Below are 15,159 nucleotides of genomic sequence, written 5' to 3'. Positions count from 1 at the left end.
GCCTGTAAATATTTTCACTGATTTAAATTCACATTTGCGGAGTGTAAAACCATCACCACATTCCGATAACACGGCATTTAATGCTATTCCGGTTAGATGATATTTTGAAGATCTCCATCCATTAATAGATGCGTACTTTAATCAAATAAAATTTATGTTGGGAACTGAATACTACTAACCTTTTATCAGTATAGTTTAAGGTTTCATGACCTTCAAATGTTTCATGGATAAAGGCTATCTTAAACGTGGTAATTCAATATCTACAAAACCAAGCTATTTACGTTGGATTTTCCACTAAGTGTTCCGCTTCATAAGCAATTAATGTAAGTAAACACATTACCGGCCCAACACTTTTTGAAAGGCGGTAGGGCTAGTCTACTTTAATGTACAGGTAAGCCCATTACCAAGGTGTTGAAGGATGTTAATCCTATTGTAATAACACGTGCGCGTCGAATTGTCAGTCACCACTACCGCGGAGCGAGGCGATAATCTCCCGGTAATCCGTCCCGGCACAAAGGGCTTTGTTATACCCACAAAACCACAAACACTTGCCTTTACGAAGACAGAAGCATTGAATAAACCTATTTATCCATAAACGATAACTCAAGTCGTACAAACAGTGTTAACGAGTTGGCACTAGCGAGGAGTAGTACTCTGTCATGAGTTGAAAATGACACTTAAAGCTGATTGGACAGTTTGTAATGTCAGTTTAAAAGGTTATAAGTTGTGACGTAAGCAAATACATACTTAATGATCATTAGATGTAGCTGTTGAAAATAATGATGTTATGTTTTGTGTTATTTTTTTTATTTCTGTCAAGTGTAATTTTCTGTCATTTCTAATTTCGAGCCTTCCGAAAAAAACATAATGATTATAAATAGATAATAGCACCGGATACTATTTTTATATAAAAGGTTTGCTCTTTTTCAGTTATAGCAGAAACACACTAGTATCAGGCTACCCCACCGCCCCTCAGTTATAGCAAACACATTTTGGTATATTTACAATGTAATAAACTCACATTCGGATCGATCATGCCTACCGGTTGCGCAGTGGCCCATGGCACCTCTTACAGAGGGGCGGTGGGGTAGCCTAGTGGTTAAGACGTTCGCTCCTCACGCCGAAGACCCTTGTTCGATTCCCCACATGGGTACAGTGTGTGAAGCCCATTTCTGGGGTTCCCCGCCGTGATATTGGTGGAATATTGCTAAAAATGGCGTAAAACTAAACTCACTCCCGCTAAACAGAGTTGCGTCAATCGGGTGCTCCGAAATGACTTGCGGCTTGCCCCTGTAATGCCCCAGTCGGCACCAAGTCCGTGCTCATAGTGTTCACCAAAGTGTTACGCGTAAAGGTGCGGGTTAGAATTGATCTTCAGTAAACCATGCTTGTCGTAAGAGGCAACTAACAGGAACGGGTGGTCAGTCTCACTGACTTGGTTGACACATGTCATCGTATCCCAATAGCGTAGATCGGTGCTCATGCTGTTGATCACTGGGGTGTCTGGTCCAGACTCGATTATTTAAAGGCTGCCGCCATATAGCTGGAATATTGCTTAGTGCGGCGTAAAACTAAACTCACTCACCAATGTGGTGACGTCTAATGACGGTTTCACTTTGGGATTTACTCCCACATCAGGTGATAAAACTGTTAAATATTCGTTAACACTCACTCACTCCACTACTTCAGCAACAACGACTGTAACTACTCCCTCACCTACTTCAACAAATAAGACTGTACCTATTCCCTCATCTATTTACAGTCGTAATTGTTGAAGTAGATGAGGGAGTAGTAGCAGTCGTTATTGAAGTAGATGAGGGAGTAGTTACAGTCGTTGTTGAAGTAGATGAGGGAGTAGTAGCAGTCGTTGTTGAAGTAGATGAGGGTGTAGTTACAGTCGTTGTTGAAGTAGATGAGGGAGCAGTAGCAGTCGTTGTTGAAGTAGATGAGGGAGTAGTTACAGTCGTTGTTGAAGTAGGTGAGAGGAGCAGTAGCAGTCGTTGTTGAAGTAGATGAGATGAGGGTGTAGTTACAGTCGTTGTTGAAGTAGGTGAGGGAGTAGTAGCAGTCGTTGTTGAAGTAGATGAGGGAGTAGTTACAGTCGTTGTTGAAGTAGGTGAGGGAGCAGTAGCAGTCGTTGTTGAAGTAGATGAGGGTGTAGTTACAGTCGTTGTTGAAGTAGATGAGGGAGCAGTAGCAGTCGTTGTTGTTGAAGTAGATGAGGGTGTAGTTACAGTCGTAGTTGTTGAAGTAGGTGAGGGTTAGTTACAGTCGTTGTTGAAGTAGATGAGGGAGTAGTAGCAGTCGTTGTTGTTGAAGTAGATGGGGGTGTAGTAGCAGTCGTTGTTGTAGTTACAGTCGAAGAAGAAGTAGATGAGGAGTAGTAGCAGTCGTACAGTCGTTGGAGGTTAGTTACAGTCGTAGTTGTTGAAAGTAGTTACAGTCGTTGTTGTTGAAGTAGGTGAGGGAGTAGTAGCAGTCGTTGTTGAAGTAGATGAGGGTGTAGTTACAGTCGTAGTTGTTGAAGTAGGTGAGGGAGCAGTAGCAGTCGTTGTTGAAGTTGTTGAAGTAGATGAGGGTGTAGTAGCAGTCGTTGTTGAAGTAGATGAGGTTGGAGCAGTAGCAGTCGTTGTTGTTGAAGTAGATGAGGGTCAGTAGTTACAGTCAGTCGTTGTAGTAGCAGTCGTAGTTGTTGAAGTAGATGAGGGTGTAGTACAGTCGTTTGTTGTAAGTAGATGAGGGTGTAGTTACAGTCGTAGTTGTTGAAGTAGATGAGGAGCAGTAGCAGTCGTTGTTGTTGAAGTAGATGGGGGTGTAGTTACAGTCGTAGTTGTTGAAGTAGGTGAGGGTGTAGTTACAGTCGTAGTTGTTGAAGTAGATGAGGGTGTAGTAGCAGTCGTTGTTGTTGAAGTAGATGGGGGTGTAGTAGCAGTCGTAGTTGTTGAAGTAGATGAGGGAGTAGTAGCAGTCGTTGTTGTTGAAGTAGATGGGGTGTAGTTACAGTCGTAGTTGTTGAAGTAGATGAGGGAGTAGTAGCAGTCGTTGTTGTTGAAGTAGATGGGGGTGTAGTTACAGTCGTAGTTGTTGAAGTAGATGAGGGTGTAGTTACAGTCGTTGTTGTTGAAGTAGATGAGGGTGTAGTTACAGTCGTAGTTGTTGAAGTAGATGAGGGAGTAGTAGCAGTCGTTGTTGTTGAAGTAGATGGGGGTGTAGTTAGCAGTCGTAGTTGTTGTTGATTGAAGTAGATGAGGGAAGTAGTAGCAGTCGTAGGTGTTGAAGTAGATGGGGGTGTAGTAGCAGTCGTTGTTGAAGTAGATGAGGGTGTAGTAGCAGTCGTTGTTGTTGAAGTAGATGAGGGAGTAGTTACAGTCGTTGTTGAAGTAGATGCAGGGTTGAAGTAGTAGCAGTCGTTGTTGAAGTAGATGAGGGTGTAGTTACAGTCGTAGTTGTTGTTGAAGATAGATGTAGCAGTACAGTTGTTGTTGAGTTAGATGAGGGAGTAGCAGTCGTAGATTAGTAGCAGTCGTTGTTGAAGTAGATGAGGAGGTGTAGTTACAGTCGTAGTTGTTGAAGCAGTCTAGGAGTGAGTTACAGTCGTAGTTGTTGAAGTAGGTGAGGGAGTAGTTACAGTCGTAGTTGTTGAAGTAGATGGGGGTGTAGTTACAGTCGTAGTTGTTGAAGTAGATGAAGGAGTAGTAGCAGTCGTTGTTGAAGTAGATGAAGGAGTAGCTACAGTTGCTGTTGTTGAAGTAGATGGGGAATAGTAGCAGTCGTTGTTGAAGTAGATGAGGGAGAAGTTACAGTCGTTGTTGTTAAAGTAGATGAGGGAGTAGTAGCAGTCGTTGTTGAAGTAGATGAGGGAAATAACGAATTCAATAATTTCAAACATGACATTCATAATCCCGATGGCGACAACACTAACTACCGCGATAATAGAGGGTCCCATGATACCACACTTTATGGAAAACGGTTGGTATCTTTCAAGAAATTATAAACCGATTTTATTATTAATTCGTTTTCATACTGAGACAATGATTTGTCGCCGCTTAGAATAGCATGTAAACTTATATTGTTTTGAAAGAAGTATAATTATCAACTCTAAATCTATCATATAGAGGACACTGAAGGAAATAACGGAAACACGCATACAATAATGGAACATGCATACAATAATGGAACACGCATACAATAATGGAACACGCATACGATAATGGAACATGCATACAATAATGGAACATGCATACAATAATGGAACATGCATACAATAATGGAACACGCATACGATAATGGAACATGCATACAATAATGGAACATGCATACAATAATGGAACACGCATACAATAATGGAACACGCATACGATAATGGAACATGCATACAATAACGGAACATGCATACAATAATGGAATATACATACAATAACGGAAAGACGCATACAATAATGGAACACGCATACAATAATGGAACACGCATACGATAATGGAACATGCATACAATAATGGAACATGCATACAATAATGGAACACGCATACAATAATGGAACATGCATACAATAATGGAACATGCATACAATGGAACACGCATACAATAATGGAACATGCATAACGATAATGGAACATGCATACAATAATGGAACATGCATACAATAATGGAACACGCATACGCAATAATGGAACATGCATACGATAATGGAACATGCATACAATAATGGAACATGCATACAATAATGGAACACGCATACAATAATGGAACATGCATACAATAATGGAACACGCATACAATAATGGAACATGCATACAATAACGAAAACACGCATACAATAATGGAACACGCATACGATAATGGAACATGCATACAATAATGGAACACGCATACAATAATGGAACACGCATACAATAATGGAACATGGCATGCATACAATAATGAAAACACGCATACAATAATGGAACACGCATGCAATAATAATGAACACGCATACAATAATGGAACATGGAACATGCATACAACAATAATAGAACACGCATACAATAATGGAATATACATACAATAACGGAAACACGCATACAATAATGGGAACACGCATACAATAATGGAACACGCATACACTAATGGAACATGCATACACTAATGGAACATGCATACAATAATGGAACACGCATACAATAATGGAACACGCATACAATAAGGGAAATGGAACACGCATACAGTTTCTTTTCTGCTGTCATATCTACTAAATATGAAACCGGCAAATGTGAGACGAGGATCTGTTTGATTTGGCATTTAAGAGTTGAAATAGTCTCTGTGAACAAACGATGGAACCTCAACTTCGTCACCTGTATTCAGCTACATCAAATTTAGATAATGTGTATTAATTCTCCTAGTCTTTCACAAAATGTAAAACATCACAGTGATAATCTCAAGCAATACATATATGTAACTTCTTCTCAACTCTGAGGTTAGTGTAATACATACATTTACATATAGCTAAAGGAAATACATTGTACACAGTACAGAAGAAATCTGCACACCTCAAATCTGATCTTCTATGTTAGTCACTCATTAAAGTAATAACCAGTCCTATGTATGGTAAATTTGTCCTTTTGTGAATTATGATTTCGGCAAAAAAAGAAGGTTCACACAATTAGTTATTTTCACTGCTATGTTTTAACAAACAAATGCTCCACAGACAAAAACAATAAAGAAAAGCAAGATACTTTATGGAGGACAAGTTCTTTATTTATTTAATTAGTGACGCGCATGAATGGATTAACGAGATTCCCACTGTCCCTATCTACTACGAGATTCCCACTGTCCCTATCAACTATCTACTACGAGATTCCCACTGTCCCTATACTATCTACGAGATTCCCACTGTCCCTATCTACTATCTACTACGAGATTCCCACTGTCCCTATCTACTATCTACTACGAGATTCCCACTGTCCCTATCTACTATCTACTACGAGATTCCCACTGTCCCTATCTACTATCTACTACGAGATTCCCACTGTCCCTATCTACTACGAGATTCCCACTGTACTATCTACTACGAGATTCCTACTGTCCCTATCTACTATCTACTACGAGATTCCCACTGTCCCTATCTACTACGAGATTCCCACTGTCCCTATCTACTATCTACTACGAGATTCCCACTGTCCCTATCTACTATCTACTACGAGATTCCTACTGTCCCTATCTACTATCTACTACGAGATTCCCTACTGTCACATCTACTATCTACTACGAGATTCCCACTGTCCCTATCTACTATCTACTACGAGATTCCTACTGTCCCTATCATCTACTATCTACTACGAGATTCCCACTGTCCCTATCTACTATCTACTACTACTGAGATTCCCACTGTCACATCTACTATCTACTACGAGGATTCCTACTGTCCCTATCTACTATCTACTACGAGATTCCTACTGTCCCTATCTGTCTATCTACTATCTACGAGATTCCCACTGTCCCTATCTACTATCTACTACGAGATTCCTACTGTCCCTATCTACTATCTACTACGAGATTCCCACTGTCACATCTACTATCTACTACGAGATTCCTACTGTCCCTAGATTCGAGATTCCCCACTATCTACTACGAGGATTCCCACTGTCCCTATCTACTATCTACTACGAGATTCCCACTGTCCATCTACTATCTACTACGAGATTCCCACTGTCCCTATCTACTATCTACTACGAGATTCCCACTGTCCCATCTACTATCTACTACGAGATTCCCACTGTCCCTATCTACTATCTACTACCAGATTCCAGGATTCCCTACTGTCCCATCTACTATCTACTACGAGATTCCTCCACTGTCCCTATCTACTATCTACTACGAGATTCCCACTGTCATCCTATCTACTGTCCTATCTACTATCTAGATTCCTACTGTCCCTATCTACTATCTACTACGAGATTCCCACTGTCCCTATCTACTATCTACTACAGAGATTCCCCTATCTACTGTCTACTATCTACTAATGAGATTCTATCTACTATCTAGAGATTCCCACTGTCCCTATCTACTATCTACTACGAGATTCCCACTGTCCCTATCTACTATCTACTACGAGATTCCTACTGTCCCTATCAACTATCTACTACGAGATTCCTACTGTCCCTATCTACTATCTACTACGAGATTCCCACTGTCCTATCTACTATCTACTACGAGATTCCCACTGTCCCTATCTACTACGAGATTCCCACTGTCCCTATCTACTATCTACTACGAGATTCCTACTGTCCCTATCTACTATCTACTACGAGATTCCCACTGTCCCTATCTACTATCTACTACGAGATTCCCACTGTCCTATCTACTATCTACTACGAGATTCCTACTGTCCCTATCTACTATCTACTACGAGATTCCCACTGTCCCTATCTACTATCTACTACGAGATTCCCACTGTCCCTATCTACTATCTACTACGAGATTCCCACTGTCACATCTACTATCTACTACGAGATTCCCACTGTCCCTATCTACTATCTACTACGAGATTCCCACTGTCACTATCTACTACGAGATTCCTACTGTCCCTATCTACTATCTACTACACTACGAGATTCCCACTGTCCCTATCTACTATCTACTACGAGATTCCTACTGTCCCTATCTACTATCTACTACGAGATTCCTACTGTCCATATCTACTATCTACTACGAGATTCCTACTGTCCCTATCTACTATCTACTACGAGATTCCTACTGTCCCTATCTACTATCTACTACGAGATTCCTACTGTCCCTATCTACTATCTACTACGAGATTCCCACTGTCCCTATCTACTATCTATCTACTATGAGATTCCCACTGTCCCTATCTACTATCTACTACGAGATTCCTACTGTCCTACTGTGTCCTGTCTACTATCTACTACGAGATTCCCACTGTCCCTATCTACTATCTACTACGAGATTCCTACTGTCCCTATCTACTATCTACTACGAGATTCCCACTGTCCCTATCTACTATCTACTACGAGATTCCTACTGTCCCTATCTACTATCTACTACGAGATTCCTACTGTCACATCTACTCTCTATCTACGAGGATTCCCACTGTCCCTATCTACTATCTACTACGAGATTCCTACTGTCCCTATCTACTATCTACTACGAGATTCCTACTGTCCCTATCTACTATCTACTACGAGATTCCCACTGTCACATCTACTATCTACTACGAGATTCCCACTGTCCCTATCTACTATCTACTACGAGATTCCTACTGTCCTATCTACTATCTACTACGAGATTCCTACTGTCCCTATCTACTATCTACTACGAGATTCCTACTGTCCCTATCTACTATCTACTACGAGATTCCTACTGTCCCTATCTACTATCTACTACGAGATTCCCACTGTCCCTATCAACTATCTACTACGAGATTCCCACTGTCCCTATCTACTATCTACTACGAGATTCCTACTGTCCCTATCTACTATCTACTACGAGATTCCCACTGTCACATCTACTATCTACTACGAGATTCCTACTGTCACCTATCTACTATCTACTACGAGATTCCCACTGTCACATCTACTATCTACTACGAGATTCCCACTGTCCCTATCTACTATCTACTACGAGATTCCTACTGTCCCTATCTACTATCTACTACGAGATTCCCACTGTCCCTATCTACTATCTACTACGAGATTCCTACTGTCCCTCTAGTTTATCTACTATCTACTACACGAGATTCCTACTGTCCCTGTCTACTATCTACTACGAGATTCCCACTGTCACATCTACTATATCTACTACGAGATTCCTACTGTCCTACTGTCCTATCTACTACGAGATTCCTACTGTCCCTGTCTACTATCTACTACGAGATTCCCACTGTCACATCTACTATCTACTACGAGATTCCTACTGTCCCTGTCTACTATCTACTACGAGATTCCTACTGTCCCTGTCTACTATCTACTACGAGATTCCCACTGTCATTTACTATCTACTCTACTACGAGATTCCTACTGTCTACTATCTACTACGAGAGAGATTCCTACTGTCCCTGTCTACTATCTACTACGAGATTCCTACTGTCACATCTACTATCTACCAGAGATTCCTACTGAGATTCTACTGTCCCTGTCTACTATCTACTACGAGATTCCCACTGTCCCTGTCTACTATCTACTACGAGATTCCTACTGTCACATCTACTATCTACTACAAGATTCCCACTGTCACATCTACTATGTTTTACACTTTGTGAAAGACTAGGAGAACTATACACATGTTGTATATTTGATGTAGCTGAAGACAGGTGACGAAGGCTCCATCGTTTGCGCACAGAGCAGTTCGATGACCCGGTCATGTGGAGTGTGTTGATTGAGGCATTTCTAAGAATATGTAAAAAGCTTATTTATTCAAATTATGATTCAAATATATTGCATGTCTTACATTCTTATTAAGTGTCTTGTATGTGTCTAAGCATTTTGAGTGTGTTTATACCTGAAATGAAAAGACTGAATGTGTGTTTCATGTTTTGTTTTCAGAATATGTGAAAATAGCGTTCAATGACATGACAAAGAAAAGAATTCATTTCAAGCATATTGAGAGGAAAACGTAAGTAAAGCTGACTATATCAACTCCTACATTAAGAATCCAGTCCCTTAACACATTAACATTAACTTTAATATATTTGTGTTTTCTGTGACAGGAACGATCTCTGAAAACACCCTGACTACATGGCCCTGAGATGGCTCTAAGTTCGCACACAGAAACGTGTATTACAGAATGGCAATAACGAAATCACCACCTTTATTTCTTCATAATAAAATGTTAAGTAATGTCTAGTGATTTGAGGGCGGTATTGTTCTTCTGGGAACCCAGCTTGAAGTTGTTTTAAGGGATAAAACATCATTTAAAGAAGATTCATATTAATCTATCCGAAGATAGGACGAATGAATAAAAACACTTCTGGTAGATATTACTGCATGAAAAAAAAATCTGCCAGAAATTTCTGCAGAAAAGAAATCCTGCCAGAAATTTCTGCAGAAATGTATTTTCAGAGCCGATTTGTGAGCTTATAAACGCGTGAACACACATGCACATTATAATTTTGGATTCATCTCCTCGAGATCTTTCCAATGATATAAAATATGTCTTTGTAGTTTGCTTCCTTCTGTGTGTCAGGTCAGGACTCGCTGGCTATTCCTAAGTTGTCCCCCCGGCCTTCATATAGCCAGATATCGTTACAACGGTTGACAGCGTAAAGCAGCCTATCCCTGCCCTCACAGGGCGACGACACCACGATCCGGAACAGCGGTTAGCTATTGATACACATTTTAACATGGGTGCGAGAAATATTTCCTGCATTTGATCGAAGTTTGATCAGTAAAGTGATACGCCTGTTTCCTGGCTCGCTGACCCTGTCAGTGACAATGGTTGAGTCAGTACACAGAGGCAGTACAACCGGGCTGTGTGCATCAAGAGTTCTCACGACTTGGTGTGGGCGTAACTCGCTCAAGGTGCGGGTAATTGTCTCCGTATTGGCACTGTTTCTGTAATTGGTCTGATTTTTACTGTTAGTTAACTCGTAGTTGTGGACATAACCAAGCCCTGTAAAATATGAGTTGTTGGGATCTGGGCCCATCTCCGTTTCCAGATTTGACTTGCCTTTAGCGAGTTAAATGATACAGAGAAACCAACAAATTCATAGCTTATCTGTAGACTTGTGATTGGTTTGTCAGCGTACCAGAACAGAACTCCGTAAATTATGTCCATGTTAACAGAAGAGGATACTATTGTAGAATCAGTATGGTTTTACGCCGTTTTAAGCAATGTTCCGACAATACCATAAATGCCCTCGTGCACTACAACCACGTGAGGCATTGAACCCGACTTTTTGTATGATTAGCACAAGATCCTCCCCGTCTCGTCTATTTCATATTAAATGTAATTCTGTAATTTAAATAAAGAATTAAGTTTCTCCAAGATGATTATATCTGAATCCGATTGCATGACATCATTAAGGATGTTCATCTGCAAAATGCACATTTGATGGACTTCATAAGATCAAGCGAATGGTCAAATATAAGCTTACAATAGTGATATTCATTTTCTGGGTCACTTCGTGTAAATAATGTATGGAAAGACAATTTGTCCCTTCGGTCATTTTCGACTTGGTACTTGTCTGGACTCCAGTGGTCCAATGGTACCTCGAGTAGCACTGGGAGAAATTCACATTGGAAATTCATATTGCCGACGTGACTATCACATGACATAAGACAACCCTGCAATAGTCTTGAAACTTAAATCTTTGTTCAAATTGTGCAGTACTTTTCAAATAAAAGTGTATACCTAATGTTCCACACAGACTACAAGGTGTACGTTGGGGTGTCTGGTGTAACAGGGTCTACAATGTGTGAATGCTATCCGAGGTATAACATAGGCGGCGGAATAAGCCGACGGAGCCCGAGTGTTTCAACGGATAGTTGTTGGCACCCAGACTGTAAAACTGATATGTCCCCACTTTAAATTACCCATCCCAGGCCACCCGTAATGACACCATCGAAATCGAAATTAAATGTTATTTGAGGACCCACTAAATACCTATTAGGTATATAGCTGTTAAATTGCATTTAGCATAACGAGGACATCAGATTGGAACTCATTTAATCTTCATGTATCGATTCCATGTCTACCTGCTCAAATACCACTGATAAACGTCCTCAATAAGTAAAGATGGGATGTTTCCCATGTTGATGTTGCAAATCTGTACCTCTATTGCACGGTTCATTCAAACACTTTGTTCACATGTTTCAAAGTTACAAAATTGAGCGAAATTTCGTGTAAACATCGATTTTTTTAAGAATGACATTATTGGTAGAGATTATTTCTCTCGTATGTTTCCCTATCGGAAATATGAAATGTAGGGAGTGTCAATTTTCCTAATGTGTGATATTCAGTACTACAGAAATACAATCAGCCAATATACCATGTTGTTCCGGAATCAAGGTGTGTTTGTTTGTGGCTTAACGCCGCACTCAGTATATTCCAGCTATATGGCGGCGGTCTGTAAATAATCGAGTCCTATAGCAGGGAAACAGGTGATCAACATCATGAGCATTTATCTACACTATTGGGATACGATTACATGTGTCAGCGAGCCTGACCATCCGATCCTGGTTAGTCGCCTCTTACGACAAGCATGGGTTGCTGAAGACCAATTCTAACCCGCATCTTCCCGTGTCCGGACTCGGGGTAGAGTGATCGGCAGTGGAGACAATGAATATACCGTTCAAACCTTTGAAGACCTCCTCCGTGGTGTAGTGCTTAGAGCGTCCGCCCGGAGACCGGAAGGTCGCGGGTTCGATCCCCGACCGCGTCATACCAAAAGACGTTAAAATATGGTACTTGTTTGTCCCTGCCTGGCGCTCGGCATTAATGGGTACAACAAGGACTGGTCGGCTCTGGAGTCAGTATAATGTGTCCGAGTGGGGTATTCATGCTTCACTGCGGCATGGTATCTCAGTTGGCTAGCACTATACAACCAGCTTAAGTCTGGGCTAGTACAAACAGCCGCACATACACATACACACGTATGCGCGTCGTCATATGAGCGAAATATTCTCAAGCACGACGTAAAACCCAATTTCACCTCATCTCACCTCAAACCTTTGAAAGTCAGGGAATGTTTGAGTTATGACACGGAGTGTACGTTTAATGTGCTTTTACGCCGCTTTTAGCAATATTCCAGCAACATCACGTCGGAGGATACATGAAATGGGCTTTACACATTGTAGCCATGTGGGGAATCGAACCCGGGTTTTCGGCGTGACGAGCGAACGTTTTAGGCAATAGGCTTCTCCCGCCCCTAAATGATAGAGGTGTCAGTAGTTTCCCACGTTGGTGAAACCCATGGTGCTGACAAACCCACACGCAATCAGGACTACGGCATCGAACCCAGGATCCCAGTTTCAAGCAAACCTTCATAGCGAGAGGACAGAAGAGTCCTGTGGGTTTAAACAATCATGTTCCATGTAATATGGTTAATGCAAGCAAATATATACAGCAAAAAACAAACAAAACAGTTTTGCATGTTTTTTATTTAGCATGGCTACAAAGCTAATAGCTTATAATAATTGTGTCTATATGTTACAATCTGAACTTGTATAACGTCTCTCTTTAAGAATTAGACGAAACGTATATTCAGAGAAAATACTAAAAAAATATAAAAAAATAAATTAAGCCGTAGACATACCACCTTAAATACTAGACATAAATAAACTCATGGACACTGAAACCTTAATGCTTCATTAATGAGTAATAAAAATACCTTTGCCCTAGGTGAATTTTCTAAAAAGTCACACGAATGAAAAGATATGAGCTTTGTAAGTAGGACCTGGCATGCTTGGGCAGAATATACATGTATTTCATTCATTCGCCATTACTCAGTGCAATTCAACATGACGAAAGGCCTTTCATCGAATATCGTTTACCCTATTGTTACGCCCGAAAAAAAAGAAGCAATAAAGGCTGTCAGTCATAAACTCCGATCAAAATGAAGCAGTTTAGTGGTAAAGAAAACCCATCTTTTTCCCTGCTTCAGACTCAAAGGTCCTTGTAATATTTGACTCTCCATCGAAACACGCAGGTGTGGAACAATCAGTCGGTCTTGCCTGTGACTCGGAATGATACAAGCTACAGGTGTTTCAGCTTGGCGTTTAGTGTTTAATTTACCGTGTAATTCTAACGCCAGACGTTCAACAATGTAGATATAAGAAACGTTTAGCTTAAGTGGGTTGTCTGTCTAAACACTGAGTTCAAACATCTCCAGTCGAGGGACCAACTTCAGCACATGACAAGCACAAGTGGCCCTCAAGCGCCTCACAGCCCCACGACGCCCCATGAGGGAGATTGCAAGTATGGGTGGGGCTTTGGGTCCATAAGTGGTTGTATTATGCCGCTTTCATACAATCGACCTGACATATACGATGATAGGCGATCATTAAAGTCGAGATGTCCAAACTAAATAGATACTTTGTGTGACGCTCGATCGCTGGGTTAGGTGTCGCTGGTGTTTGAAAGCAGTTACCCTGTCTGCTTCAAGGCCGTGTTGTATGTATTCGACAGGGGGAGCTGTTTTGCGGGTGGACACCAGCATTGATGAATACTGTAACTTAATACAAGGTATCGTGGTGCGCTGTTGGCAGGGTTGTTTATTTAGAGGATGGGAGGTTTGAACCTTGTCACCAATTCTCTGATGTCTTAAAAATACGGAAATCCACAAATATTGTCCAATTTAGCCAGTGTCCGCATTGCACATGGTTTAAAATACACTTCTTAGGTATAAAACAAACTTAATCCATATAGTGTGAGTGACGGGTGCTACCTGTAGGGTAGGACTTGCTTACCATTTTCTCAAACACCGGGTGTCGTTGAGTTTGAGTGATCCAGTCACATAACGTTCACTTTTATTTCCCCAGTTCCCCCTCATAGAATCTGTATTGACGGGAACGTCGTTATTCTCTGACGTTGACATTCTGACGTCCCCAGTTTTAATTGCCCACTGAACCCTTCCATATTAACAATGTCTTAATAAGCAAGGTTCCGCCAAAATCAGGTAACTGCATTTTGATCCTCTTTTCAATTTGGCTGAACTCGTCTAATCCACGGTTCTCACATCGTTGTAAAGGCAAGGACGTAGCATACAGGTGAAAGGGTTTGTTTTCATACTATCAATCACCCTTTTTCACGCTATCTATCTCCGTTTTCATCCACTTAATCAACGTTTTCCATGCTATCAACCACCGTTTTTCATACCATCAATCACCGTACATCATAGTATTAATCACCGTTTTTCATGCTATCAATCTCCGTTTTTATGCTATCAATCACCATTTTTGATGCAAAGAATCACCGTTTTCATCCACTTAATCACTGTTTTCCATGCTATCAATACGTTGGCCAAACCATTGGATAGGACTGTTTCAGAACAAAACATGTTCACCAAATTATTGGACTTGGCTGTTCCAGAACAAAACATATTCCATAAATTATTGGACAGGGCTGTTCCAGAACAAAACATATTCCACAAATTATTGGACCTGGCTGTCCCAGAACAAAACATGTTCACCAAATTATTGGACCTGGCTGTTCCAGAACAAAACATA

At 40.9% G+C, this 15,159-nt stretch overlaps 1 protein-coding gene across 1 annotated transcript; it reads right to left on the bottom strand.

Moving 5' to 3' along the window:
* Positions 1-1,752: 1,752 nt before the first annotated feature.
* LOC124289409 (integumentary mucin C.1-like) lies at positions 1,753-14,528 on the bottom strand. The gene is made up of 5 exons (XM_046726030.1): positions 14,401-14,528; positions 3,557-3,738; positions 3,146-3,342; positions 2,034-2,135; positions 1,753-1,998 (listed from the first exon to the last, which is right to left on the bottom strand). The coding sequence occupies exons 1-5, from the start codon at positions 14,526-14,528 to the stop codon at positions 1,753-1,755; spliced, it is 855 nt and encodes a 284-aa protein (XP_046581986.1).
* Between the last annotated feature and the right edge of the window lie 631 nt (positions 14,529-15,159).

Source organism: Haliotis rubra, unplaced genomic scaffold (genome assembly GCF_003918875.1).
Source record: "Haliotis rubra isolate DU_JTF1 unplaced genomic scaffold, ASM391887v1 Scf44, whole genome shotgun sequence".
Classification (NCBI taxonomy): domain Eukaryota; kingdom Metazoa; phylum Mollusca; class Gastropoda; order Lepetellida; family Haliotidae; genus Haliotis; species Haliotis rubra.
This window is presented reverse-complemented; position numbering and strand designations above follow the sequence as displayed.